The 26,666-nt window shown below is 57.2% G+C and overlaps 10 protein-coding genes across 10 annotated transcripts; 8 read left to right on the top strand and 2 right to left on the bottom strand.

Moving 5' to 3' along the window:
* Positions 1-1,273: 1,273 nt before the first annotated feature.
* C7974DRAFT_111957 (general substrate transporter) lies at positions 1,274-3,760 on the top strand. The gene is made up of 2 exons (XM_046134999.1): positions 1,274-2,905; positions 2,956-3,760. Exons 1-2 carry the CDS (start codon positions 1,625-1,627, stop codon positions 3,322-3,324), a joined length of 1,650 nt encoding a protein of 549 aa, XP_046001854.1. The 5' UTR covers positions 1,274-1,624; the 3' UTR covers positions 3,325-3,760.
* Positions 3,727-5,496, top strand: C7974DRAFT_328537 (uncharacterized protein). The gene is made up of 2 exons (XM_046139031.1): positions 3,727-3,989; positions 4,042-5,496. Exons 1-2 carry the CDS (start codon positions 3,921-3,923, stop codon positions 5,080-5,082), a joined length of 1,110 nt encoding a protein of 369 aa, XP_046001853.1. The 5' UTR covers positions 3,727-3,920; the 3' UTR covers positions 5,083-5,496.
* A 2,614-nt stretch (positions 5,497-8,110) lies between these two features.
* Positions 8,111-9,196, top strand: C7974DRAFT_447690 (Rad51-domain-containing protein; the record flags this gene model as incomplete). Its single annotated transcript, XM_046145646.1, has 5 exons — positions 8,111-8,213; positions 8,303-8,607; positions 8,658-8,849; positions 8,902-9,005; positions 9,052-9,196. The coding sequence occupies 5 exons, from the start codon at positions 8,111-8,113 to the stop codon at positions 9,194-9,196; spliced, it is 849 nt and encodes a 282-aa protein (XP_046001852.1).
* Positions 9,197-9,442: 246 nt separating this feature from the next.
* C7974DRAFT_386279 (DNA recombination and repair protein Rad51) lies at positions 9,443-9,925 on the top strand. Its single transcript, XM_046141048.1, has 2 exons — positions 9,443-9,570; positions 9,626-9,925. Exons 1-2 carry the CDS (start codon positions 9,471-9,473, stop codon positions 9,844-9,846), a joined length of 321 nt encoding a protein of 106 aa, XP_046001851.1. The 5' UTR covers positions 9,443-9,470; the 3' UTR covers positions 9,847-9,925.
* Positions 9,926-10,217: 292 nt separating this feature from the next.
* On the bottom strand, positions 10,218-13,512 carry C7974DRAFT_460882 (uncharacterized protein). The gene is made up of 2 exons (XM_046146148.1): positions 11,032-13,512; positions 10,218-10,973 (listed from the first exon to the last, which is right to left on the bottom strand). The coding sequence occupies exons 1-2, from the start codon at positions 13,303-13,305 to the stop codon at positions 10,224-10,226; spliced, it is 3,024 nt and encodes a 1,007-aa protein (XP_046001850.1). The 5' UTR covers positions 13,306-13,512; the 3' UTR covers positions 10,218-10,223.
* A 177-nt stretch (positions 13,513-13,689) lies between these two features.
* C7974DRAFT_386274 (uncharacterized protein) lies at positions 13,690-16,654 on the top strand. The gene is made up of 2 exons (XM_046141047.1): positions 13,690-14,364; positions 14,410-16,654. Exons 1-2 carry the CDS (start codon positions 14,187-14,189, stop codon positions 16,272-16,274), a joined length of 2,043 nt encoding a protein of 680 aa, XP_046001849.1. The 5' UTR covers positions 13,690-14,186; the 3' UTR covers positions 16,275-16,654.
* An 840-nt stretch (positions 16,655-17,494) lies between these two features.
* On the top strand, positions 17,495-18,092 carry C7974DRAFT_111858 (uncharacterized protein). The gene has a single exon (XM_046134998.1). It carries the CDS (start codon positions 17,656-17,658, stop codon positions 18,031-18,033), a length of 378 nt encoding a protein of 125 aa, XP_046001848.1. The 5' UTR covers positions 17,495-17,655; the 3' UTR covers positions 18,034-18,092.
* A 1,711-nt stretch (positions 18,093-19,803) lies between these two features.
* On the top strand, positions 19,804-21,101 carry C7974DRAFT_372717 (uncharacterized protein; the record flags this gene model as incomplete). The annotated part of the gene is made up of 3 exons (XM_046140075.1): positions 19,804-19,833; positions 20,027-20,326; positions 20,607-21,101. 3 exons carry the CDS (start codon positions 19,804-19,806, stop codon positions 21,099-21,101), a joined length of 825 nt encoding a protein of 274 aa, XP_046001847.1.
* A 1,747-nt stretch (positions 21,102-22,848) lies between these two features.
* C7974DRAFT_111830 (Alpha/beta hydrolase fold-1) lies at positions 22,849-24,007 on the top strand. Its single transcript, XM_046134997.1, has one exon. The coding sequence runs from the start codon at positions 23,044-23,046 to the stop codon at positions 23,920-23,922; it is 879 nt and encodes a 292-aa protein (XP_046001846.1). The 5' UTR covers positions 22,849-23,043; the 3' UTR covers positions 23,923-24,007.
* C7974DRAFT_351810 (uncharacterized protein) lies at positions 23,960-26,634 on the bottom strand (the record flags this gene model as incomplete). Its single annotated transcript, XM_046139493.1, has 6 exons — positions 26,239-26,634; positions 26,097-26,191; positions 25,841-26,046; positions 24,671-25,787; positions 24,469-24,625; positions 23,960-24,420 (listed from the first exon to the last, which is right to left on the bottom strand). The coding sequence occupies exons 1-6, from the start codon at positions 26,282-26,284 to the stop codon at positions 23,960-23,962; spliced, it is 2,082 nt and encodes a 693-aa protein (XP_046001845.1). The 5' UTR covers positions 26,285-26,634.
* Between the last annotated feature and the right edge of the window lie 32 nt (positions 26,635-26,666).

Here is a 26,666-nt window from a genome sequence, read left to right as displayed (position 1 = left end):
TCCCAAGGGATGCCACTTGGCAAAGACGGTGAGAGATGCTGCTCTTACGATAGTGGAGAAAATTACTAGATACAGCAAACGCTAGCCAACGAGAGGCTCAGAAACATTCTCCAGCTGCCCGGCAGGGGTGTCGAGACATAGTTTCGTGATATACTTGCAGCACACGCCGTCATAACCGATGGAGGAAGGATGTTGCTGTAGCCTTTAGAGTGGGACTCGTCGTCTGCAGGGTCCTGAGATTTTGGGACTTCGAGCATTTCCCCAGATCCATCTGGATCCATCTGAAGGCCTGCTGACGCCGCGCAAACGGTTCTTGGTGATTAGACTTCGAGGTTGTCGCTGAGAGTGGTGAAGATAGACATCACTTGCCCGTGTGACAGGAATGCGTGGTGGTGCGGCTCACCTGCCCGGATGATCTAATTAGGAAATACCGTGGACCGGCGCATACGCTAGTTAGTAACCGTCTCGCACAACCCTACGCGTGCATTAAGACATCATGATCAGCGATACTCACGCCAGTTGTGATCGATGGACAGGCTTCTTCAACCCGCGCACGAAGACCGCCCAGCTTGCGCAGGCGATGTTACGGTCCCAAGCCAAAACTTCACAACAACACCAAGTTTTTCCATCGTGGCTGTCAAGCGCTTGAACGTTTCAAGGGTTCTTCACCGCAATGACGTCGTTGTTGCCCGTGATAGCTGTCTCATCACTGGTCCTATTGGCGCGGTAGCGTTGCCAAATTCTGAGAAAGTCTTTACCGGCCGCCAGTAAAAGGCTTGAGTCCCCACCACCAAGGGTTAAGTAGGACAAGATCGGCGCCAAGATGAAGAGGCTGCAGAGCCGCACACCGCACGGTCGTTTCGACCCTGCATGGGATGGGCATTAGTCGGCGGCTTGTGACGTCAGCAGAGGGATGTTGAGACGAACAAACGCTGCTTCATGTGAGAAATCGGACGCTATCGAGTAATTGCAGTACAATGCCGCGATCAAGCGCAAACGAAGTCTTTGTACCTGCATCGACTGACGTCCGTTTGTGTTCTGGAAAGCGGCCAACAGACGGAGGCGCCGAGTGCGAGTGGCCACTTTGAAAGTTTTCGAGTGAAAATCCCCCATTCGCCGATATTGCGAGCAAGTCGGCGGGCTTCCGTACCGAGTGGCCCTCCGCAATCCCCAGTTCACGGGACAGAGACCATCGATGAGGCTATGACGCAAGGTGGAGGAGCCTCGGCCTAAGACGAAAGCTGCTGGTTGCCGAGCTCTTGTTCTACCCCAAGCGTCCTCCGCTGCTGTCCAAGATTGGTCCCAAGGCACCTGAATCCACTCAGACCCTGCTTGGTTCGCCTTATACCCACTGTTTATTTGACGCCTCAGCCGTCAGCGACATCACTGATCGATGCAACCACAGCCAAGTCCGAGATAATGTAAAACTCGTTATCTAGTGTACTTCTCATGTCAGACCGATGCTGGTAATTGTGGGGCCATGTGGACCGTTGCTCGTTACCTTCACACCAGACGTTACCGAAGGTTGGCTCGTGGCATCTGAGACGATCACTTAAAGGAGGACCCTCTCCCCGCCGTACAATCCCCAGCATCTCTCTCCAGCTTTCGTTGATCAGTCCTCACCATGGCACCTCACAGAGAATCAGAGTCGGGCGTGCCCACCTACTGGGGCAAGTCCGGAAGGATGTTGCAAGTCCTGATCACAATCGTTGCTACCACCGACTTCCTGCTGTTCGGATATGACCAAGGTGTCATGTCTGGTATTATCTCCGCCCCCGCGTTCGTCGAAGCTTTCCCCCAGGTTGAAGGCGATCCTACCTACGAGGGTTTCGTCGTCGCCATCTACGCTGTTGGTTGTTTCCTCGGTGCCTGCTTCATCTTCGCTTTTGGAGACAGGCTTGGTCGCCGTAACTCTATCTTCCTTGGCGCCAGCGTTATGATCATTGGTGTCCTCATTCAGATTACCGCAGTACCTCCCAACGCCGGTGCTACTGCTCAGTTCATCATTGGACGTTGCATCACTGGTATCGGCAACGGTATCAACACCTCGACCATTCCTACCTACCAGGCCGAGTGCTGCCGTGCGAAGAACCGCGGAAAGGTTATCTGCATTGAGGGCGGTAATGTCGCTATTGGCACGTTGATTGCTTACTGGATCGACTACGGATGTCTTTACGGCCCTGACGAGTTCACCTGGAGGTTCCCCATCGCTTTCCAGTGTGTCTTTGCTGTCATTGTCCTGATCATGATGACCCAGCTCCCTGAGTCCCCGAGATGGCTTCTTACCCACCACCGTGAGGAAGAAGCGTCTACTGTCATGGCTGCTCTGAACGGTCTCCCCCGCGACGACCCCGAGGTCTCTGTCCAGATGAACATCATCAAGGATGCCATTCGCCTGTCTGGAGGTGGCGGCAAGACCAAGTTCTCCGCTGTCCTTACCAACGGCAAGTCCCAGCATCTCCGCCGCATGCTTTTGGGTGCTTCCTCCCAGATGATGCAGCAGCTTTCTGGTTGCAATGCTGTCATCTACTACTTCCCCATTCTGTTCCAGGACGCTCTTAACACCACCCACAACCTTGCTCTGCTCCTCGGTGGTATCAACATGGTCGTTTACTCCATCTTCGCCACTACGTCTTGGTTCCTCGTTGAGCGTGTCGGTCGCCGCAAGCTCTTCCTCATTGGTACCGTTGGACAGTTGTTGTCTATGATCCTCGTCTTCGGCTGCCTGCTCCCCGGCACGGAATCTGCCGCCAAGGGTGCCGCTGTCGGTCTCTTCACCTACATCGCATTCTTCGGTGCCACATGGCTGCCCCTGCCCTGGTTGTACCCCGCCGAGATCAACCCCATCAAGACCCGTGCGAAGGCCAACGCGACCTCTACTATCTCCAACTGGCTGTGGAACTTCGTAAGTTTACCTCATTCGATAGGTCAATGTACTTTTGCTAACATTCGCAGTTCATCGTCATGATCACACCCGTTCTGATCGACGGTATCGGTGCCTACACATACCTGTTCTTCGGTGTCCTCAACGCCTCTTTCTTCCCCATCATCTACTTCTTGTACCCTGAGACTTCCGGTCGCTCCCTCGAGGAGATTGATCTCATCTTCGCCAAGGGTTACCTCGAGAACAAGAGCTACGTCCTCGCCGCAAAGGAGCTTCCCGTCATGGAAGAGTCTGAGATCTCTCGCTACAACCGCGAGTACGGCATGGACGAGTCTGATGAGGAGTCTGGCTCCGGCGCCGACTACAACGAGAAGAAGAGCAGCGAGAAGAACTCCGCTGGACAGGAGGACATGCTTCCTCGCGACGCTCCTACTGCCTAGAGCTTGAGCGTTCGTAATGATTACGAATGAGTGCACTGTGTGTGCATTTGAGCGTCGGCTTGCCGACGCACGACATGGTACATGTGAAGGAAATATACCCGACGTTTCAGTCAAAATGGTGGCGGCCTCTCCAATAATGAGCTTGGTGTAGGTCGAGATTGTACTCTTTTTGTTCGTTTTCGATATCATAGCCAGTCGATAGACCGCCCTATACCCACAGTCAATAACTACTATTTACATCGAAAACCAATATTGCCGTTTGTGTGATGCCACAGATTTGAACAAACTTTTGCACTGATTTCCTTTCGACATGCTCCTGCATGCAAGCGAATTCATGATATCTAAAGTGTCTAGAGGATAAGTCAATGTGTGACAATTTTTGGTATCCTCAATCGACGACAACATGAGTCAAATTGTCAGTGTCGTGGCCACGTGGGTGTTTGATGGCGAGAAATGCCACTCTTTGAAGGTGCGGCCCATCAATGACTAAGCAGCCTCGGAATCGGCACCAGTGTCGGTCATGCCACATGTCGCGCCCATTCATTGTTCAACCTCCGAACTTCAAACCCATGACAGCCCGTGGTTGAACATATACTATGGCGCGTGCAAGCATGTCGTGGGACACTTTGGGACCTTTCTTGGTCTGGCAGTTTCTAATACCCATGGTAATAAATCTAACCTTCCAGCCGTGTACTCCTTGCTAACACGTACCTGCAGGCTGCCGGCTGGGCACAAAGCATTCTTTACAGCATCTTTATTCGAGCAGGCGACCCAAAACCACAGCCCGGCTCAGTACGCTTCGTCAAGCACCGCCGACAGATTCTCATCGCTATCTACGTGGCATACTTTGCTTTCACGATTTATGAAGTCGACTTCAACCTACAACGCTCGAGCAACGCGTACAACGATCTTGGTGTGCCGATCAACGTAGATGAGAGCGGTCTGAACTCGCGCTTCAGAAAGCTCACAATAAGATTCCACCCTGATAAGATTGCGGCGAATGTCAACAGGGAGGCTGCCAACGCGTACTACATCCACTTGAAGCAAGCCCGCGACATCATCCTAGATCCCGCAAAGCGCTTTGCCTACGATCGTTTTGGACCGGACATCTTCAGGCAGTGCCAGTCATGTATCACTGTCAAAGACTATGTTGATAGCGCCTCGCTGAGTGCTCTGACAAACTATGGCGCCCTGCTGGTCCTGCTCATTGGTGCAAATGCACTGGGTTTCGCGAAGGATGGTCTTTACTGGCGTTATCTTGGACTCCTCGCGGTTGCAACCTTCGAAGTACGCAGCGCGATGCGACCGGACCACCCCGCCTTTCTTACCAAATACCTGAACCCCTTCGTCGCTGCATTCAACTTGCGCCCTGCGTACTTGCCTTTCCAGGTCATTGCTATCGCCAAGAAGGCTTCGATCTCAGCCGCCCAGTTCTTAGCCCTGCTTATGCCGCTTTACCGCATTGACCCGCAACGGCCCCAGCAGCCCACAGACGACTCTGAGCGCACCCAGCACGAGCAGCTCGATCGCCTGAACGCGTTCATCGCAGAGTGCAACAAAGATGCGTCCCGCCTGCTGGAGCTGGAATCGACGCCATACCGGGACAACGAAAGGGCGAAGGGCGAGCTGAGAGAGGCACTGAAGAAGTATATGGTGCAGAACGTGGTGCATCAGGAGAGGGACGTCCGTAATGCTATTGGGCAGAGTATGGCGAAGAGGAGAACGGGTGCACCTCACGGCGCCCAGGGTACCAAGTAGACACACAGTCATAAATCTACGATCAGTGTCTACTGGCATATCTTGCAGTGCCACTAAACGGCTCACTCGGTCGCCACTTATGAAACACAATTCTTGTTGATATCATTCTTGTTGACAGTGTTCTAGCCCAGCTCTCGGCGACTCGGTGAACATTCACGGTACACCATCATGTGTGATTGTAGCGAGGTCATAAGGATACACGAGGCGAAATCGTAAAAGGTACGACGGTAAGTTCTCCCGGGCAGAGGGCGGTGGTTGGATCTCGGCCAAAAATGGCGGCCCGGGGACGTTCAGACATGCAGTAGATCGTTCAGCAACTAATTGAGATCTTCGTACATGAGCATCTGTAACAGCAGCTTGCCCGAGCGAAAGGCGACGATCAGATTTATGCATGACACGTCGTGTGAGGTCGCGAGAAAACGCAGCAAACACCCAAACCTCAAAGGGTGTGCGCATCCTCCGGGATTTGCTGAACATGCAGGAACCAGTTCACGGACATGGCCGAGCACAGCTGCAGCTATGGTGTCATAACGCGGGGAGCTAGGCTGAGAAACGACGCTTGGGCGGCAGACGCGCAGGGCGAAATTTGACGTGAGGCCTGAAGGATCGTGCAGCCATACAGCACGCGACGTTGCGCAGTCTTCCGGCGGTCATGCAGTGTGATAGGAGGGCAGAGGATTCTAGAGGACATGCCGCAGGCGAAACACCCAGATCTGGGCCCCTTCCGGTGTTACGTGCATTGCACCTCGGAAAGACTTGAGTAGCGCAGGAACGGCGGCAGGCAGGCACCAGACGTCGCTCCCGCGCGATGGCCGAGTCTTCTCTACTCCAAACTCTCACCACGCATTCCAATATCTTCGGAGGTTGTTGAAGTTGTGTCGCTGAGGGAAGGACTGGAAGTTTGACAGTACGGCGCACCCACTCTGCACCCACCATTACGACGCGCGACGGGTGGTTCCACTCGGCGCGTTCCCGTACCCCTCGATGACCTCAAAAACTCTTCGACTAACAAACACGTGCAGGTGAAGGAATCGAAGTAGTAAACGAAGCAGGTACGAGCGCCCTGCCACCATCTGCATCGCACACCCCACACTGGACGGCGCAATCATCGGTCGCACGCAGCCTTCAAGACCACCCCTCCTCGCGCCACCCCTTTTTGCGAATTCGCGCCCACGACCGTATATACTCACCAGCTCCCCAGAACTATCGAAAGAACCGACATCATGTCTTCCCTCTCTCGTCGTGCGTGCTTCAAGTGCGGAAATGTTGGACACTACGCTGGTAAGACAGCCTGGCGCATAGCCTGAGAGCGCTGCCGTGGGACGTTGCTGGAAGCCGCATCACTGCATGGTGTTATCTGCAACGGTTCCGGTGTCGCGTAACCTCTGGCTAGGCGAATCGATGATAGTATGGATATGCGACTGACGTTGAACAGAGGTGTGCTCCTCTTCGGAGAGGCTTTGCTACAACTGTAAGAGCCCCGTGACTTGTAATACGAGCGCATACTTATATCCACAGGCAAACAACCCGGCCACGAGTCCAACGGATGCCCTCATCCCCGCACTACCGAGAGTACGTCATACCTCGCGAGCGCCTCAACATCTTGCTGACCCCTTCGACAGCCAAGCAGTGCTACCACTGCCAGGGTCTCGGACACGTCCAGGCTGACTGCCCTACTCTGCGCCTCAGCGGCGCTGGTACCAGCGGACGCTGCTACAGCTGCGGCATGACCGGCCACCTCGCCCGCAACTGCCCCAGCCCAGGAATGGGCCGCGGAGCTGGTGCTCCCCCCCGTGGCGGCTTTGGAGGAGGCTTCCGTGGTGGTTTCGCTGGCCAAGGTCGCCCTGCCACTTGCTACAAGTGCGGCGGCCCCAACCACTTCGCTCGTGATTGCCAGGCCCAGGCCATGAAGTGCTACGCCTGCGGCAAGCTCGGTCACATCTCCCGCGACTGCACTGCACCCAACGGCGGCCCTCTCAACACCGCCGGAAAGACCTGCTACCGCTGCGGCGAGACTGGCCACATCTCTCGCGAGTGCACTCAGGCTGAGGTCGGTAGCGAAGGCGGCGCCCCTATCAACGGTGCTGCCGCCATTCCTGCCCAGTCTATTGCACCCACCAGTGCTGTCGCATAAGCAAACCAGCTCACGATCATGCCACCGCCGCGAGTGACATCACGGCGCGTTTGATCTGACTGGGTTGCTTCTTGTTTTCTGGCTTTTGCATCAACACGATCGTTTCTTCGGCCTCGGTACCCATTCGACAAACTTCACGCATTACGAGTTACTACCATCGAGCAAGACAAAAGTTTTCACGAGTCCTACGCTGATACCCACGAACGTTCATCCTTTACTTCAGAACCATCGCATCCCATTAGTACGAACAGACGGCGGCTTGGTGAAATCGAGAACGAGATCTTCTTCTTTGCATGTACCCCTTGCATCAGTCGTGCTTCGGCGGAAGTCGTTTGGCAAGGGGTCGCTTGGATAGACGGGGTCTCTTGGCCTGGAGGCGGCTGTGTGTGGTGGTTTAGAAGTGGACAGGCAAGGAGGTACGGAGGGGAGGAGTGGAGATGTACATTCTTGTGGAGCTGAGTCGACATACCTGCCATGTTTTCTGTGTTCACCATTTCCAGTTTGCATATGATGGACCTATCCATACAATCTATCATTGATCTGCATGCTCATTATACCTCTCGATGTGTGGACTAAGCTTTGCACTTCACCGCGATTATCACCTCCCTCGGGCCACGCTTTGATCCTGGTGTCTTGAGTTTGCGTCACTCATCCTTGTCATCACTGTCATGCAGGACAGGCCTCTGTCCAAACTTCCTGAACTTCTCGTGATTGGCCTCGAACGCCTTCGAATTTCCGTAGATCGACTTCTGCAGTCAGCATGAGTCTCATTCCCGCCAAGTGGGATTGGACATACATTGCGCATCAGGTGCCTGAGCACGTACATCGGCCAGAGGACGTACAGCAGGATCCCCATCACACACAGGATGTAGAACTGCCACGTGATGGGGAAGTATGGCTCATCCTCGCCCAGGATCTTGCACGTCGTGCCGGGCGGGTACTGCGGGACGCCGAAGTGGTTGTATCTCGTGCCCTTGGGATGGGCACCGGGTGGGAGGTGAGCGCCAGGCCAGTCTCGAGCGGTGTCGCGGGGACCTTGCCAGGACATGTTGTGTAGGCGGTGAAGTTTGGTGTTGTATTCAACAGAATCGGACGGACGTTGTGTGAACGAGTGTACGGGATTGGCAGCCATGGTTTCTGGTGGGTGGTTCAGTGCTCCTTCCTTCGTCTATGCCATCCACGTGTTTTCGCGTTCTAGCGCACCACTCCACCGGTCCTCAAGCTTCGCCAGAGCTACGAGATATCTCCTCCCAGCACCTGTCTTTCTCTTGCTGAGCTCTTCTCATCTTTCCACTCGTTCTCTCACCGTGGCTCTCTCGCTTGTTACGGGCTTCCGTCTCATATCACTCAGCATGCCTTCGTCAGTTGCTAGCGACGACTCGGGTAACGATGTGAGTGATAGTCACCCCTCCAAATACCACGCCACTGACTGTTCCTACAGGAAGGCTTCATCGTTGAAATTGATGCCATCCAGGCACACGGCATCAATGTAGGCGATATTGCAAAGCTCAAAGCCAATGGCTACTACACCATCGCCTCAGTGCATGCCGCGACGCGCCGGAACCTGTTGAAGATCAAAGGCTTCAGTGAGATCAAAGTCGACAAGGTCAAGGACGCGTTGGCGAAGTGCCAGGTGCGTCACTCCATTACTATGCTCTCCGTGATGTCGCTCACCGTACTCGCAGCCCTCAGGAGGTGGCTTTCAGACTGCACACGAGCTCGGCCAGCAGAGAAAGCGTGTCTTGAAGATCTCGACCGGCAGCAAGCAGCTCGACACCGTCCTCGGCGGGTGAGATAGCTTCAGTAACACTGCGTTCAAACACTGATATGCGCAGTGGCTTCCAGACTATGAGCATCAGCGAGGTCTTCGGCGAGTTTCGCTGCGGCAAGACTCAGCTGTCTCACACCATGTCGGTCATCGCACAGCTGCCGAAGGACATGGGCGGCGCCGAAGGCAAAGTGGCCTACATCGGTATGTAAAGCCAACTAGCCCAGAGTCTCACCACTGACACCCACAAGATACCGAGGGTACCTTCCGTCCCGAGCGCATCGCGCAGATAGCAGAGCGCTTCGGTGTCGACCCGGAGACTGGTACGCCACCGCCAGCCCCTAGCTGCGTCACTGACCCTCCCCAGCCCAGGACAACATCACCTACGCCCGCGCCGTCAACTCCGAGCACCAGATGGAGCTGCTCAACAAAGTCGCCGAGTTCTTCGTCAGCAACGAGTACCGCCTGCTCGTCATCGACAGCATCATGGCGCTGTTCCGCGTCGACTACACGGGCCGCGGCGAGCTGAACGAGCGCCAGCAGAAACTGAACCAGTTCCTATCGAAGCTGACGCATGTTGCTGAAGGTGCGTTGAGGATGTCGTAGCCGCTTGGCTGGAGTGCAGAGTGCTAATTGTCCAGAGTTCAACGTCGCCGTCCTCATGACCAACCAGGTCCAGAGCGACCCGGGCGCCAGTGCCATTTTCCAGGGCGCCGATGGGCGCAAGCCGGTCGGTGGCCATATCCTCGCGCATGCCTCGACGACGCGTATACTGCTGCGCAAGGGCCGGGGCGAGGAGCGGGTTGCGAAGATCCAGGACTCGCCTGGTCAGTTGGCCGTGTCGGTTGATGGCGGCAGCTAATGTTGTGTAGATATGCCGGAGAAGGAGGCGACGTATATCATTACGAATGGCGGGATCAACGACCCTGAGAAGGTGTGAGGGAGGCGGGGTGTGATCTAGCGGTGATCTATGGCACGTGAGGGTATCGATAATCCAAGACTTAGGGAGAGGTGGAGGAGAGAAACTTTCGCCATGTTGCGGCCATCTACTTATCTATTCTCGAGAAGCGTCCTACTTCCTCAGAGGCGCGGAATCGCGAACTTTACGTCGCACCTACATTCCAGCGTCATCACAATACCACTTTTAACTCCATGCCATCGTGCCATCCTCAAGCCTCCTCACGCCTCCTCACGCCTCCTCACGCCTCCTCACGCCTCCTCACGCCTCCTCACGCCTCCTCACGCAACCTCCCCCAGCGCATAACACCTCGCCACCTCCCTCGCAACCCCCAACCTCAACCCCCTTAGCAATTCCTTCCCACTCCCACCCCTCGGAACCGCACTCCCCACCGCACTGCGCCCCAACTCCCCACTACCAACCAGACTAAACGCCTCCCCGCCCAAACTCCCCATCGACCGCTCCCCCGCCTCGCCCTCCCCCGCAGACCTCAGCACCTCCTCACACGCGCCCCTGACCCTCCGCCCAGAGCCCTCGTACTCCTCGACCGCAGCCAGCAACGCCGCTAGCTGCGCCACAGAAAACGCGCCGGCACGGACGAACCCCGCCGCCTCGCCGAGAAGCAGCAGCAGCACGTCCCCCGGCACCGCAGCAGCGTCGTCGTGCAGCGCAGCCGCGGACGCGGTGACCAGCGCGCTCAGCGCCGAGGCCGCGCGCCGGGCCGCCCGGGGACCCTGGGCGCGCAGATCGTAGAACGAGCGCAGTGTCGCGTAGCCGCTGAGACTGCTCGCGAGCAGATCTGCAGCCTGGGGGTCCTGGGCGGCGAGGGCGGCGAGGGCGGATTTCGGGGACGCGAGGAGGGCGTCGAGGGGCGCGTCGGTGTGGGGTGGCGGGTAGGGTGTTGCGGTGAGCAGGGAGTGGGTGGTGAGGGAGTGGAGGGTTTCGAGGAGCGGGGTGGGTGCGTGGGCGCGGGCGTAGTAGAGGAGGGTGAGGCCGTGGTGGGGGGTGGTGGAGAGGTGGGTTGCGTATTTCTGGGGGAGTTAGTTTGGGGTGTAGAGGTATAGGGGGGGGGGGGGGGGGGGGACGTACCAGCGCAATGCTGATGGCCTGCTCGTTGAGGTTCATGGCGTAGCACAGTGCGGTGATGCGGTCGACCTGCTCGGGAGAGTCGAGCGGGAGGTCGTTGATGATGGCTTCGATGCGCTGCGAGGCGGTGATGCTGTCGTCCAGTCTCGACAGGACCTGCACGGCGAGCTCCCAGCCCTCTTTCGACGCCGCGCTGTCATTGTTGTGGATCATGCCCTTGGTGGACAGGGCCTGGGAGTACGCGAGCTGCAGATCGTCCTTGGTGGCGCCGGCGCGCGGCTGCTCGTTGTAGCTGAGCACCATCAGGTCGCTCTTGTCGAAGCCCAGCAGGCCGCCCGCGGGCTTGTACCAGCCGCCTGCGCTGGCGACCTCGGCGACGGCGGTGGCGGCCATGAGCGACCAGCTGCGCAGGATGTACAGGACGCCCTCGACGTCGTCGTCGAGGACGCAGGCGATGCCGACTTCGAAGCGGTCGGTGACGTTGACGCTGAACTCCTCGTCGCTGTTCTGGGCGACGGCGGCGAAGGCGGACGAGAGGCGCTGGCAGTAGGCGGCGACGGGCGTCACGTCGACGGGGCGGACGCGCTGGGAGCGCATCAGCGAGCGGCGGCTCGCGGCGAGGCTGCCGTGTGGGATGTCATCGTCTTCGCCGCTCCACCAGATTGTCAGGCCGAGGACGGCTTCGATCCAGTCGGCAGAGATGGCGAGGATCTCCTCCTCGTTGCCGAGCAGAAGCTGGTACAGCCTGCGGAGCTCCTCGTAGACGGTCCAGGGCACCCTGCTTTCTGCTTTCCGGCTCGCTACGCTCAAGCGGAAGGTGGCCTGGGACTGTGTGATGTTGAAGTGGGGTGCCTGGAAGTGGTCGGCGATGCCCTGGCGACTCAGGCTCTCGCCCTCGGCAAACTCCTGCAGGTTGTTGTACACCTGATAGACGCGCGAGCGGAAGATGCTCCAGTCCTGCCCTTTGATGTCCCAGTCGTCCGACACGAAAGCGGGGCACTCGCGGAGCAGGTCGACTGCCGAGCGAACCGCCTCGTTGGCATAGCGGAGCTGCGCGCCTGTGTACCCGGTGTCACCCAGGCCGTCGTTCTGCGCAGACTCGGCGACCTCCAGCTTCGCGCCCTGCAGCAGCTGCAGCGTCTGGGCGAAGTTGCCGCGCACGGCAGACGCCTGCACAGCCTCCCAGAACGAGTGGTGTCTCGAGTATCCGCGCGTCTCCTTCAGGACCAGCTCGACCTCAGAAACGCCCGAGTATGTGTTGTTCAACCAGTCCAGCAAAAGCTTGGGCACGGGGGTGTACTGCCGCGATTGGCCTTGGGGGACAAGTGATAACGCGGAGCGCTGGTTGTGGCCGACGGGCGGCGGGTGGTGGATGCTGAGCAGGAGGCTGGCCAGGCGGCTGGCGTTTGCAAGCCCAGCAGAGCCGCCCGAGCGACTCGACGACAGGCTCGCGCGCGCATTGGTCTTGGAGGCAGCCTGCCACAGGGCCACCAGTTCGCGCGCTGCGTCGCCAAGCACGCCTGCTCTTGCTTCCGGCGTGTCCGAGTCCAGCGACTCGTTCACCCGCTCCATAATACGCTCCGTCTGCAGTATCACGTTGTCCGGCTCGTGCAGGGTCGCGCGCTCGACGGTCGGCGCCAGGCCCTTGGCCAGCCCGATGAGGTCAAACTGCGCCTGCTTTGCGCCGGCGCGCACCAACACGGCGCCATGGTCGAGATCGCTGGTGCTGGCGCGTGAGATGACCGACTGCGACATGCGGCTGGCGGGCTTCGCGCGACGCGACGCGGCGAACTGGTCCTCCTCGTAGTAGTCGTCGTCCTCCTCGTCCATCTCATCTTCGTCCTCCTCACCGTCCATGTCGTCGTCGTGCTCCTCCCCGCGGGCGTGCTGCGGCGGGCTGCTAGGGACGCGAAAGCTGTGGCCGAATGCGCCGCTGGAGGGCCGGCTGTTGGGGCGGCTGCGCTGGGCGGAGCCCGGGCGGCCGAAGGTGGTGGTACCTATAGTTCCTGAGCCAGTGCCTTCAAAGAGGCCGTGTCGCGGCGGAGAGCTCTCTGGGAAGCTACCGTAGAGGGACTTGTCAAAGCCGAAGCTGGTCGGGCGGGCCAGGTTCGGCTGGGTGTCGCCGAACAGGCTCATGGCGGGCGGCGGGGCGGCGGGCGTCGACGTGGGCTCGTAGTCAGCGAAGGAGTCGTCGGGCGGCGGGCCAGCAGGCGTCGTCGTGGGCCCGTGGAATCGCGTCGAGCGGCCAGGCGTGGACGGCGGTGAATGGCGGAACATGGCGTTGGGCGCGACAAAAGCAACAAAGCGACAACAAGCGACAGCACAGCTCCTGGTCAAGCGTCGATCGGGCGCCGGAAGCAAAAACACGCGGCGGTCGCAATCTCCACGTCCGTTCCAGCTCAGGCGCAGCGCACACAATGCATGGGGGCCTTCAATTGGCTGCAGTGGGCGATCTCTCTTCTCGACACTTCGCGGTGCACGTAGACTTCGCGGCTGCAACGACGCGCCGCAGCTTGGCACGCCTTCGGGGCCGGCCGGAGATACGTTCGCCCGCATCCGGCGTCGTCGGCCCACATGCACCCGCGCCGGGCACACGTGCGGTGGCTTGTCGTCCGGCTCCTTGCGGTCGGTGGCTTGTCCCTCCAGCTCCTTGCGTGCGGCCGTGTCCTTAGCCCTGCGCGTCTCAGGCTGGCCGCGCACCTCGTCGAGCCTCGAGCAGCAGGGCCCCACTCCCCCGAGTGCGCGCAGCCCCGGTCTGAACGAAAGCGGAAATGAAGCATTCTCGACGCCTCGCGCGCATGCCCAGCACCGCAAGGACTGCCCTGGTGGTTCCTGTTCGCGGAGCATATTAAGGTACCCGGCAGCCCTCGGCCGGGTGCTAGCCCTCGCAGCCTGCTCGTCTGCCACCTGCACGCTGACTTGCTAACTAATCGTCCCGCGCCCTCCGGCCTACGTCAACAGCCTGACGCAGCCTCTGTCCTACGGCGCCCGCCGCCAGCTCCCGCCGTCACTCTGTCTTCAGCTCTGCACTGGCTTGCTATTGTTCCTCTGTGCGACGCTGCACCCAATGCCTGATGCTGTAATGTTTAATCCCCGACCGGCTATCTGCTGAGACACTGCGCTACGCGACGCTCCCCCGCCAGCCGCCCGCCGTTTCCATGTGGTCCAAAACGAAGACCGGCGGCAAGGCGGGCTTCGACAAGGTCTACACCTGGGTCGACAAGCTCGGCGCGCCTGTCAATCGCCTCTCCAACAAGGTCGGCTCCGAGGCCTTCTGGCCGACCACGCTCGACATCGAGTCCGACAAGGCCGCGCGCATCCTGAAGAGCTTCTGCAGTAGGTTTTGCACGACTGTCTGCAACCAGCGCTGACCGCATACAGAGGATGGCTTCTACCAGGAAGAGGACCGCCCCACCGGGCCCCAGGGCCCCAAAGCGAAGCAGAAAGTGCTCAAGAAGATCCCTTCGACCGTGATCAAGAACGCAAAGGGCTTGTGCATCTTCACCACCATGCGCACCGGCCTGTGGGTCTCGGGCAGCGGCGGCGCGGGTGTGCTGGTCGCTCGCAAGGATGACGGCACCTGGTCGCCGCCGTCGGGCATCATGATGCACACCGTCGGCGTGGGCTTCCTCGTTGGCGTTGACATCTACGACTGCGTCATCGTCATAAACTCGGACAAGGCCCTGCAGGCGTTCCAATCCGTGCGCTGCACCCTGGGCGGAGAAATCAGCGCAGTCGCGGGGCCTGCCGGTGTCGGCGGCATCATCGACACCGAGGTCCACAAGCGCCAGTCGCCGCTGTTCACATACATCAAGTCGCGCGGCTTCTACGCCGGCCTGCAGCTGGACGGCACCATCGTCATCGAGCGCACCGACGAGAACGAGCGCTTCTACGGCGAGCGCATCGGCGTCAAGGACATCCTAGCCGGCAAGGCCCGCCATCCGCCGTACGAGATCAAGCGCCTCATGGAGACACTCAAGTCCGCACAGGGCGACACGGACGTCGATGAGTCGCTCATCCCAGACGAAGCGTCGCCGGCCGACTTCGAGGTAACAGCGCCCACATCAGCAGAGGACCCGACATTCGGCATACCCGCCGAGCATGACCCAGACCCCTTCGGCCTGCTCGCGCTGCAGTCAGCCGGGCTCGAGATCCGCGAGGCTGGCACACACGAGCCCGCCACGAGCGAGCAGTTCGAGTTCAAACCCAGCCCCACGAGCCCCATCTACTCGACCTTCAGAAAGAGCACGGACCGATCCAGCATCGCTGCGAGTCTGGCGCCCAGCAGGCGCTCCAGCTGGCGCAGCAGCACACTGAGCAGCGTCCTGGGCGGCTCGCGGCCGCGCAGCAACTACGCCGACTCGAGCACACAGACCAGCTACGCCGACTCGAGCACGCAGACGGATTTGGACGAGGAAAAAGAAACGGACAAGGAAAAGGAAAAGAAGAAAACCACGCCCATTACGCCTCCTTTCAAGACACCTGGCCCGCCGCTGCCGCCACGCACCTCCCCGCGCCCAACCGACATGCGCACGCCCTCTCCCCCCCTCGCCGACATCCCCGAGACAAGCGTCCAGGAAGCCACACCCCTGCGCACCATCGCGGCCGAGCCTATCTCACCCGAGCGCACCGCGCCCGCCCTCGGCAGCCCACTTCAAACGCCCGAGAAACCATCCACCCCTCCGCCCGTCATAACCACCACCGCCGCGCCCCTCTCCCCGACCTCGGACTGCGACTCCGACTCCGACTCCGACGAAGAACCCATCGTCATCCACGAAGTCCACACCACCCCCGCCCCGCAGCACATCAACCGCGCCCGCATCGTCCAGGTCGCGAAGCCCGTCGCGCCCATGCTGCCCCCGCGCAACCCGTTCCGGAATAGCAGGAACAGGAACTCCGCGGCGAGCGCGGCGAGCGGGGGCGAGACGTCGCCTGAGCGAACGTCGCCCGAGAGGATGTCGTCTGAGAGGATGTCGTCTGAGCGGACCGAGAAGAGTCTGAGGAGCACGCCCAGTCTGGAGCGCCGGGGGAGCAGCGCGAGTAGTCTGGACAGCGTGGAGGGCGCGGGGTTGGCGCATGTGGCGGCGCGGTTGTCGCCGAAGGGCGAGAAGGAGGAGAAGAAGGCGGTGGACAGCGAGAAGGAGGTTGTGATGGACGCCGAGAAGCAGGTTGTGGTCGACGCTGAGAAGGAGGTCGTTCCCACGCGCCCCGACTCGCCGGCCAAGAACATCCCTGGTGCTTTCTAGGCGGGGCATGGCTCTTTGATCCCGCGCCATGCCGCGGGCGGAAGCACCGTCTGGGTGGTTCGCTGGCACTGTCTATATCGCCACTGTTGTCCTTGTCTTCTCCCTACTCAGCCCATTCTCTACCCCCCACACCCCCCCTCGCCTCCAAGGCCCCTCTACATCTCCATCTCCCCCTCCCTCCCTCCCTCACCCCCCCTCACATACCGCCCTCCCCTTCCCTTCTCAGCGCCTGCCTACCATAGCACGAGCGCAGCGTTTGTACATACCCATACCCCCTTTTCACTAGTCACTACTCGCGGATCTACGTTTGTGCAGATAGCAGATAGCAGATTAATCGGATAATCGGATAACGAAGAAATGAATTGCATTCTACTGCCACATCCACCTGTTCCACCGAGTCCATCCACCTGTTGAGCAACTCGCTAAGTCTATCTCCGTTCCCCACACCGCCCACGTATTTGCTTCCTCCCGACCCCTACCCTCCTCCGCCCCCCGCCTGCACATCCTCGCGTCCTGAAATCTCCTTGCATCCTGACTTCTTGAATTCCTGACACCCCCCTCCCCTGCACATCCTCAAACCCACCCTCCCGCATCCACACGAAACCATATCCCAGCACACGACGAGACGAGACGAGACGAGATATGCCACGCCACGCTGCACACACGCATCCTGCTCCTAATATTCCGGGTGTTGGGCGTAGCGCTGAGATCGCGGGATTACAGGATGAGACGCGCGGAGTGCAGCGAGGACCCTGTAGCGAGGACCCCGTACCGCAGTGTAGTCGAATGGACTACCATCCGCTGAGTGTGCGTCTGGAGTGCTCAGCTTGTCTGCGTGTCTGGGGAAGGCGGATGTGCTGGTGGCGGGGGGAGTTTAGGTACGGTAGAGACGGAGGGCGGGGGTTGTGCTGGGGAGGGGTGGGTTGGGTGTGGGAAGTGTGCGGTGCGGTGCGGTGCTGGGTGGGTGGTATATACTGTGACTTTGCGGATCAAGGTTTGCGTGGTGGTTTGGGGCGGCGCAGATGTCGGGGCGTCGTGGTTTGTGGGTTTGGGGTGTGATACTTGGCTTGTGGGATTGGGATTGGAACTTGGGTCTGGGGTTGGGACTTGAATCTGTGGGCTAATGTACTGTTATTCTGGTGTTGGTGGTTTGGGGCATACGTGTGGGGCGGTCCTGCTGTGTGGATTCATTGTAGATTTAGGGCACCACCCTCGGGTCTGTGGGTTGGCGATGGTCGGTCGGTGGCTCTGCGTCTGCACGTTTCTGCTGTGGCTGTGGCTGGCTAGTTACCACTGTCAAGTGTGTCGTGGTCTGCTGTTCGAGATCAGGTGATCGCGTGCGAGCCTTGATGACACGTCTAACGGTTATCTCTCCGCAGACATGCTGACGCGTATGTCTCTGCTTCTGGGAATCTCTATCTGGCACATCCTGAATGCGTCTGAACTCGTGGACCAAATCAACCTACTGCACAGATACAACTGCCGTGACTGTACAACGGCTCACGTGGTTCAACGAACCCGGAAGCCGTCTGCTCTGCATCGGATGATGGGACGTTTCACGCGCGATGCTCTTTTGCTGCGCATGCATGATTCCCGTTTCGGCACCGGTGAACTCGATTTGAGCGCGGTGCATCAATTGGCCTGCTGCACGTTGAAGTGTCAATCTGCAGCGCCCACAGACCGTACTCGAGTATGCAGTCCAGAGGGGTGCGAAAGGAAGAGCGGTATGGCACACCGCAATATGCGTTCTCGCGGTTGAAACGGGGTGTTGTAAGATGCAGGCGATCGGTTGTGCACAAATAGATCTGACTGGGCGGGTACGGTGCAGATCTACGCCTCGTCACGACAAATTGCTGTTGGGGGCCGAGTTGCAGCTACTATGGCGTTTTAGTGCTATGCTGATGGTGAGCTCTAGCACCGAGCCATCTAGTCTTGCGGAGAGAAGCGACATCATGAAGGCGCTGTTTACCGACGAGAGCGTTCACAACGCCTTGATCGATGTATGCCACTGCCACGTGGATGGCAAGTCGGGAAAATGCATTGCATAGGGCTGCAGGAGTCTGCCAGCCACCATAAGCTCGCAGCTGCGTGGGCAAGCGGCCGGCTTTGTGGCCTGCAGTGCCCACCCACACCACCCTGACAGGTGAACGTTACCGATCTGGGGTCAGTGGGCCAGGCGCAATCCGCGGTGTCAATGGACGCCAGTGGGCCGGGTGAACGATGGCTAGCGGTGTGTTTACTGGGTATTCTAAGACCAGTTAACTGTGCGCCAATAGTGGAGTACTCCGGTCGGCGGCGCTCAGTGACAGACATCTGTCGGTCTGCCCAGATCCATGCGTTGAAATGCAGGCGCAGACAACCCCTGTTCCCGTGAACCGCGTGGACGCAGCTTGGGAGCACAGCAACCCTGCGCATGCGCGGCGACGGGTCAAGTGACCTGCGATCACAGAACGGTCTTGAACTGTCTAGTGTGGTCGGCGGTTTTAGTGTTGTTTCCAGCGTAGGTGCTGGAATCTGCAATCAGTAGAAAGACATTGGTGACGTGCCGTGAGTCGTTGTTGCCAATTATAACGCGGCAGTTGTCCTGAAGGGGCCAAGTAAGCGACCCGTCACGCACGAACTTCAGCAGACGACATGTACAAACGTTCGTCATACAACCGATCTCGGCTCCTTCCGTGAATGTTTTCCGCCCTCAGCTCCGTTGTTTGGCAATGGCGCGCGATATCCGCCACAGTATCTGCGCCGGCACGGCCCATCAATCACGAGAAGCTCCACGTCGGCCCCAACGGTCGCTCCCACCATGAGTCGCCATCCCTATGAATGTGGCTGAGGTCCGATTTGGCGGCTTCACTGTCAGACCTCTGCTCACGCCCTCATGACAACGCGCGGTGCCGAAGACAGAGGTCCGCGTATCTCCGCTGTGAATAAGGGGCTTCTGATCACCAAATCATTCAGCCCCATGCCACAGCCCGGTACACGGGGGCGAGTACCGCCATTCGCCCACGTCCAGGCACATGGCCATATGCGCTTCAGGTGTCGCTGATTACTGGACTCTACCCTTGGAAGAATCGTAGCGGATTATATGACCTAGCGCGCGGTCCAATAGGGAGCTTGGGCTGGCTGAAGAGCCTCTAAGCACGGAAGCCACCATACCCCTGCTCCAGACCTGAGCCCTACCAAATCGCCCGTACATCTAGTAACTGACTTTAAGGCTGTGCTAGTTCCGCTCGACAATCCCATCTTAGCAGCACCCGGTGCTGACTATGCACCCGTTCCACTAGTGGACTACCGTTGCCTTACGGACCTGCAGAAGCTTGAGTATGCCTTCTGTGTATGACCCACCCACCTACGTCTGTCCTCTCTCCTCTGTTCTTGACGTCTGTAGTATATATGCTCATTGCTCGCGACTCATGGGGTTGTCTCTCCATCGTGCTCACCATTTCTTGTTGTATTCTTTATAGCACCAGCGATTCGTTGTTGCTTCTTTTCAGCACTCCCCGCCTTCCAGCTGTCAAACCATCACACCACAATGTGCTACCAAGTTGTCGAGCGCTACTCTGTGTGTCGATGCCTCTACCACAAGCACTCCATTGATCCGTGTGCTGCACACGGACAGCGCGGCCACACCATACAAGAGAAGACTGTTCTCGTAGGATACGCCTGCGATAGACACAGCGGCCATCGGTCTGGTACCATGTACGGACTGCAACACAGTCACTCATCGCCTGGATGTGATGGCGAACTGTATCCAGTGTTCCAGCTGCGGTGAACGTACGACACGGATCGCGCTCACTATACGTGCGAGTTACACTCCTACGAACCCCAACCTGCCAGTCACCGTTGACTGTGCCAGCTGGAACACCATCCACTTCTTCGAGCCGGCCTCTTGCTGCGACGGTGGGCAGCGTCTTGGATACAACTCATCATCGGGACTTCATTACATACACGCATTATCTGGGAGTTTGGGAGTCATTTGGGCACAACGGATGGATTTCGCATCGAGGTGGACAAAGGGTCACATTGACGCACTCGACAGCTACACTTGGCAGCATGTACGATCAGCATGGCGGCGCATGACAAACTTGGTCACGGGCGTTCGCTAAATCGGCGCTGCATTGGGACGGATTTCCTACTATCAACAATTCGCTTCGATCATTTTGTAACAATCCTGCAGCAACGCAGCTTACTCCTTCCACAATTAGTCAAGCCTGGTGCTCAGTCACCTTAACCTCATTTTCTGTGCTCCACCGTGAGGTCGTAGCTCTTATCTCGTGATCCTCTATGGATCTTGTGCATCTGCCGCAAGATTGAGTCACCAGCTACTGGTACTAGTATGCCCAATATGGTGCATGCCTGTACATGCGTCGGCCGTTTGATACGTCATCTACTAGGCTGGATCCGCACTGGTGCATACTAGTGCCCATGAGCAACACCGCTCTTTACACACATTCTTCTTACACGCCTCTCTCGCAACTACACAACCACGTCGGTGAGCGTAGCTCATCTTTACCGTTCACACCTACGCAAGACGCAGCACCTGCAGCACCGTCAACCCCGATCTTGCGCCGAATACGCACTACACGGAACTCCGCAACTGCCGGTGAACCACTTTGGACGCGAACGCTCGGCGATTCGGCGCAGCACCGTGGTGTAAACGGCTTCACGATTATTTCCACATTGCCCGCCGTTGTTCGCCTCGATGGCAACAAATACGCTGCTTCTTCCACTACTCGGCCCGGCTTCGTTTGCTTCGCCTTGCCGACCATGCTTGTTTTGAAGATTAGGCAGCTTGGTGGCTTTGTCATCCAGTCCCAAGTTGGCTCCTGATTCGCCATTCGCATGTCATGCATCTGTACAGGTCCAGATTGGAATGCAGTCATGTGCACCGACTGCGGCTCAAGGCAGCCAGTGTTTCTGGCGAGTGGTTCGCTGGCTTCTAGGCGCCTTATTTGCTGCAACATTGCCACAACCTATCCGAGGTTCCCATATACCTCCTGCAGTACTGTCTAGGCCCTGGCCGTGTTTCTGCCTCACGTTAGTGGAATGCCTTGACTGTTTCCCTGCGGTAGACAATATCGGTGGAGCGTCTACATCTCGCATGCCATCGGTGAAAGCCATGCGCAGATGTGAGGCGAATTTTGACTCCAATCTTCACCGATCTGGGTACAGAATCGCTGCAGATGCACATCATTCTCACCGTGTGAACAGTCTTCGAGGAATTTCATGCAGCCATTACTGTTTCCAACCCCAGGAATCTCCACTGGCATCAAGCATATGCACAGTCACGCATTATGGCATCCACATCATCTTGTGCCACAGATCCGGGTTAGATCAATCGCACAGTGCTGTATCTGACTAGGCGTAGCCGACTCCTATGCAAATACACTGTAATGAGCATGGACACGACGCTTCATCTAGTACCGATTCCTAATAAGGAAGGCCGTCGCGTTCTAGCAATTTCAACCCCTTGCATTCTCCGGGAGCGACCGATGCTGTGGGCTCCCAGACAGCGGGGCGGCTACGGCGGATAGAGCTGGATCTGTGAATACCAACGCCCAAGGATTTAGTCTCGAGAAGTCCTCCTACTCCGGGTAGATGTCGGGCTTCATTCTGACCATCCCACTCCCTGGCCAGTGCACATGTCACCTTCGTTGGTAACGAGACCTTCAAAGGTAAAATTACATGTTGCTCTTACCGTGCGGCAATTCAAGTCTTATGGGGATTAGTCACTAATTGCCATTGCTGTCTCCCCGTGGTCGTGCTGTCAGAAGCTAGGTAATTGGTTGTTCACTAACACCATTGGTAGTATTGAGCGGCGAGCTCATTAAAGATCGACATCTTCGCATTGACCGATGTATGTCGTAGAAGTTACGGGACCGAGGTTCATTTCACAGTGCGCGTCTCTCGAGTAATTACAATTAGTGGATCTTTTCTAACCGCTTCTACGACTAAGCGATGACCTGCCAAGTCTTCCGGAATCTGGGTTAGTATGTCAAACTACAAGCCACCCGAAAGAGATAGTCCCGAGGCACTCGGCTGGGGATGTTTTTCACGAGTTCCGAAGGCGCGGCATCCAGCTTTCTCCGGAATCCCGCTGCTCACCTACGTCAGCGAAGAGCAGTACTTTAAGGAAGGGAATTGGCTTCAAGTCCATCTGAATGGGATGTCACTGCCAGCGCACTATTCCACAACGAAGATGCCGGGTACACCTTCCGAAACCGTGCACTCGTTGTGCTACTTGCTTCCACCGAATTCTTTGCTACCTCGCTAAGACTTTCATATCTGCACTACTTCTGAAAGACGAAAGCATCTTTTCGTCATGCCGATCAGGGGCATGCGGCGTGCTGGACTGTTAATTGCACGAGTCCTATGGTCCAATCTTCGTCAAACATGCGTTAGAAACGCTTGACTGAGCGGTACTGTAAATCGCATTCGTTACTGTAAGGTCGCTTGGGAGGCGCATTTGAGTGATTCGGCTATTCCTCGCGGCAAGCGCGGCTAATGGTGGACGTGGAAGAAACAGCACATGTGACGTCACTGCACCCGCTCGCGACTATTTCGATCTTGTTGCTTTTACTATACGTCGAACAAATCAAAGCGAAATAATATGAGCACTCATGAGAGCAATTGGCAGATAAGAGCAACTGCGCTGACTTCTGTCTTCTCTATTCTGCATAGTGCTGACAACCCCGCCATTTGGTATAAGAAGTCGAAGTACCCTTATTTCAACGCTTACTGATCCATACATTCTTACACAACCACCAAATCAATGGCTGACGTGCAGAAAGCCATTCTCTTCATCTCTGGCGGCTGGCACACGCCGCAAAGCTACACGAAGCTGACCAAAGCTCTGTCATCATCTGGCTTCAAAGTCCATATTCCTGCTCTAGGATCAACCAGTGATGCAAGGCCACCAAGCGGCGACTTGGAGAGCGACACCGCTATTATTCGTTCATATGCAGAAAACCTCGCCACAGACGGCCACGAGTTCGTGGTCTTAATGCACTCGTACGGCGGCCAAGTGGGCACCAACGCGCTCTCCGGGCTCAGCGTCTCTTCAAGATCCAAACAGGGTCTCGCCGGCGGTGTCTCGCACCTGGTCTACATGAGTGCGACTGCAGTCGCAGAGGGCAAGAGCATGGTCGACACTGTGCGCGCATTTGGCCACGAAGAGCTTATGCCGCTGGCTTTCGACGTTGCTGACGACAAGTCTTGTGTCCACCGCGACCCGAAATTGCTTGTGATTGGCGCCGACGGGGACGTTTCTGAGGAAGAGAAGGATGAGTATGTGAAGACGTTTGAGAGGTGGAACGCCCATTGCATGTACCAGCCGATCACAGCCGCGCGTGCGGCGTGGCGCGATGCGCCAGTGTCGTATATCTATCTGACCGCTGATATGACGGTGCCGCTGGATTATCAGAAGTCATTTGTTGGAGGAATGGAAAAGGAGGGTGTGCAAGTGCAGACGGTTTCTATCGATACAGGCCACTGTCCCAACCTGACGAGGCCGAACGAGGTTGTTGAGATTGTGAGGAAGATCGCTGATGGAAAGGCGGTGGGAGGGGAGAAGGAAGACCAAACGATACGTGGCACAAGTACAGGGGACGTCAAAGACGAAATCCACAGTGTTGGAGGTACAGCGACTTGAATAGGTAGCATTATTCCGTATAAACAGACTATTCTGCCTACCAAACCTTCTGTCCATTCTGCTGTGCAGGTGTCACACTCGCACTAACCACCATCTTATTACCCAAATCATTATTATAGCCCTGATATCCTCCCTGAGGCGCCGCCCCATACCCGTTCAAATTCCCCAGATGCTGTATCGACTTTCTTGTGACAACCGGCCCCCTGTTAGTTGCCGCCGGCAGGCTGTTCATGGGGAAGTCGCTGTCCACAGGCTGCTGAGCAGGGTCCGGGGGAGCCGCAGCCTGCCACTCGACCTTGATGGTGTTGTCTTTGCTGAGCTTGACGCCGTTGTGCCAGAGCTCGAAGGACAGATCCGCGGGTCCGAGGTTCACCTTGATGACGAAGTTGATGCGGTGGTATTTCTTGCCGCTGTTCCACCAGTGTCGGTTTTTCAGTTTGAATTGGGAGAGTGGGATGGTGGCGAAGTCGGATTCGACTTTGCATATTGAACGGCAAGCTGGATGGGTCAGCACAGGGAAGTTTTGAAAGGGTGGGACTGACTTACTGGAGTTCATTGTGTAGGGGAGTAGCTCTGCTTCTGCCTCGGAACAGATCACATCCGTAGGAAAGATGCGTGGAGGATTGGGAACTGATGATGTTGCCGGCGAACATTTGCGACTGAAGTCACGAACGATAGGGGAGTCACTTGAGACTGCCTCACCCTACGGCTGTTAGCGCTGGATATTGTATATGAAGAAATCATTTACCTTCTTGATAAACCAGTCAACACAGTCCACGACATACGCTTTGCCATCAAGCACATCAATCTCAGTCTTCTGGCCAATGTGATCTTTATTGCTTGCGCTGTACAGCATCTTGCACTTTGTCCCGTAAGAAGCACGGCAGCAGCGCCAACCCAGAACTGCTTTGCCACTCTTCAGCTTTGCGACACGGTCTGCGACGTTGCCCTTGCAGACAACAAGCTGCGGGTCAGGCGCGACCCGTATCTGTATGTTTTGAGCATTGGCGTGTACCGAGTTCCCAAAGGCATACTTCGATCTCAAACAGGATTGGACGTATGGCGAGTTGCCGAGGCCACCGGAGAGGACGAGATGTGCGACTTGTTCGTTTGGTTGTTTCTGCTGCAGACGGACGAGCTGTTTGTCCATCATCTCAAATAGCTTAGAAATTTGAATATCGAAGATGCCCTTAAGATCGTCTCTCTGGAAATACATGTCCCCGTTGCTGATCTCAAACTGTTCATTCGTGTAGCTCGGGTCCAGCTTGGGCACTCGTACGGCGAATGTGTCGGTATCTGCCAGTGACTCTTCAGAGCCATAGTCGCACTTTGCATTTTGGTATTCTTTACTGATTCGCATCTCCCATGCCGCACTATGGAGATCGGAGAGACCTGTCGGAATGGTGCGATCGGCGAGTTCAAGTCGTTCAAGAGCCGCGTTTTCGAAGAGGGTGTCAAGCTGTGCAGCGCCAATAGCAGCACCAAACACTACATCCAACTGCTCCAGGTTCAATGATCCACCGATTGTGTTTTTCACACGAAAGACGGAGAGATCAGTGGTGCCGCCTCCAACGTCGCAGACGAAGAGCACCTCGTTCTCTTTGAAAATTCCAGGCATGTTTCGCGCTGTGTGCACTGCCGCGGCCTCAGCCTCTGTTAAGCCAACGGTGGCTGTGTGGTTCGGACATGAGCCAAAGCCGGCGGCGGCGATGATTTTTCGGAATCTCTCCACGGTTGGTAGCGGACGCCATGTGGTAGGGACAGAGAAGATGTATTCAATCTTGGCGTTCTCCCATGTGCTGGCTAGTTCGCCCTTTAATCGAGCCTCGATCGTTCGGTAAAGGTATTGGAAGTAATCAGTGTACCTATATCAATGACTCGTCAGATGTGATCGCATTGTATTTCGTCAAAAGCGTACCATTTCTCCACCTCGTGGATGCGCGGAACCTTGGACGGATCGCTGGATTTCTTCCGCATCTGTTCTAGCAGATCTTCGTCTAGCATGATCTTGAACCATTCGCGGCTTTCATGTCCAGAACCGCTCACTTCTTGCGCTGTTTCTGCGAGAAAGCCCCACGATGAAGGGGTGTCTGAGTTGTGCGGGTATACAAGAAGGGTAGGGACCTGTTGAATGCTTGAGTAAAGGGAAATAGAGCCCATAGTTTCTGCCCTACTTTGTTCTCGTTTGCCTGTGTTCTTCCTGGCCATCTTTGAATGTGTCTCACTGTGTCGGAGCCTGTTGACATGTTGCAATAAGCAACACCGGTACCTTATTTGTTGTCAACAGAAGGTCTCACTTTTTGAAAGAGAGCATACAGGTCATGCCGAAATCCACAGATATCACAAGATCTGGTTGATCCATCGTTGCAAAGATTTGACTTCCGTTCGATGGGGCTGTTGAGGGGTGGAGTCTAACTTTCGTGTGAAGCCTGGGATCGAGGAAGAGTACGGCTGAGACTAAAGTGCAAAGGTGACAAGGCTCTGGATATTATCGATGGCAATCTGGGTGCAGCAAGGCTGAACACTTGGCAAAGGGGGTTTGTTATGGGGACGACGACTGACACTCTTTCCCCCACATGGTGGCGATGTCTAAGATCAATGCGCGCCGTATTGAATAAGTATAGCCGAGACGGCTCCAGCCGCCTTCGCGGTTCGTTGTTCGAAATTTGGGGGCTGAAGCTCGAGTAGAGGCTGCTAATGCGCGTTTCTCGCTAGTGTAGCACGCAAGTTTGGAACGGAGGGTG

This window comes from Boeremia exigua (assembly GCF_020726555.1).
Source record: "Boeremia exigua strain MPI-SDFR-AT-0100 chromosome Unknown C7974scaffold_2, whole genome shotgun sequence".
Classification (NCBI taxonomy): Eukaryota; Fungi; Ascomycota; class Dothideomycetes; order Pleosporales; family Didymellaceae; genus Boeremia; species Boeremia exigua.
The sequence above is the reverse complement of the archived record's forward strand: the minus strand, read 5'-3'. Positions and strand labels throughout refer to the sequence as shown.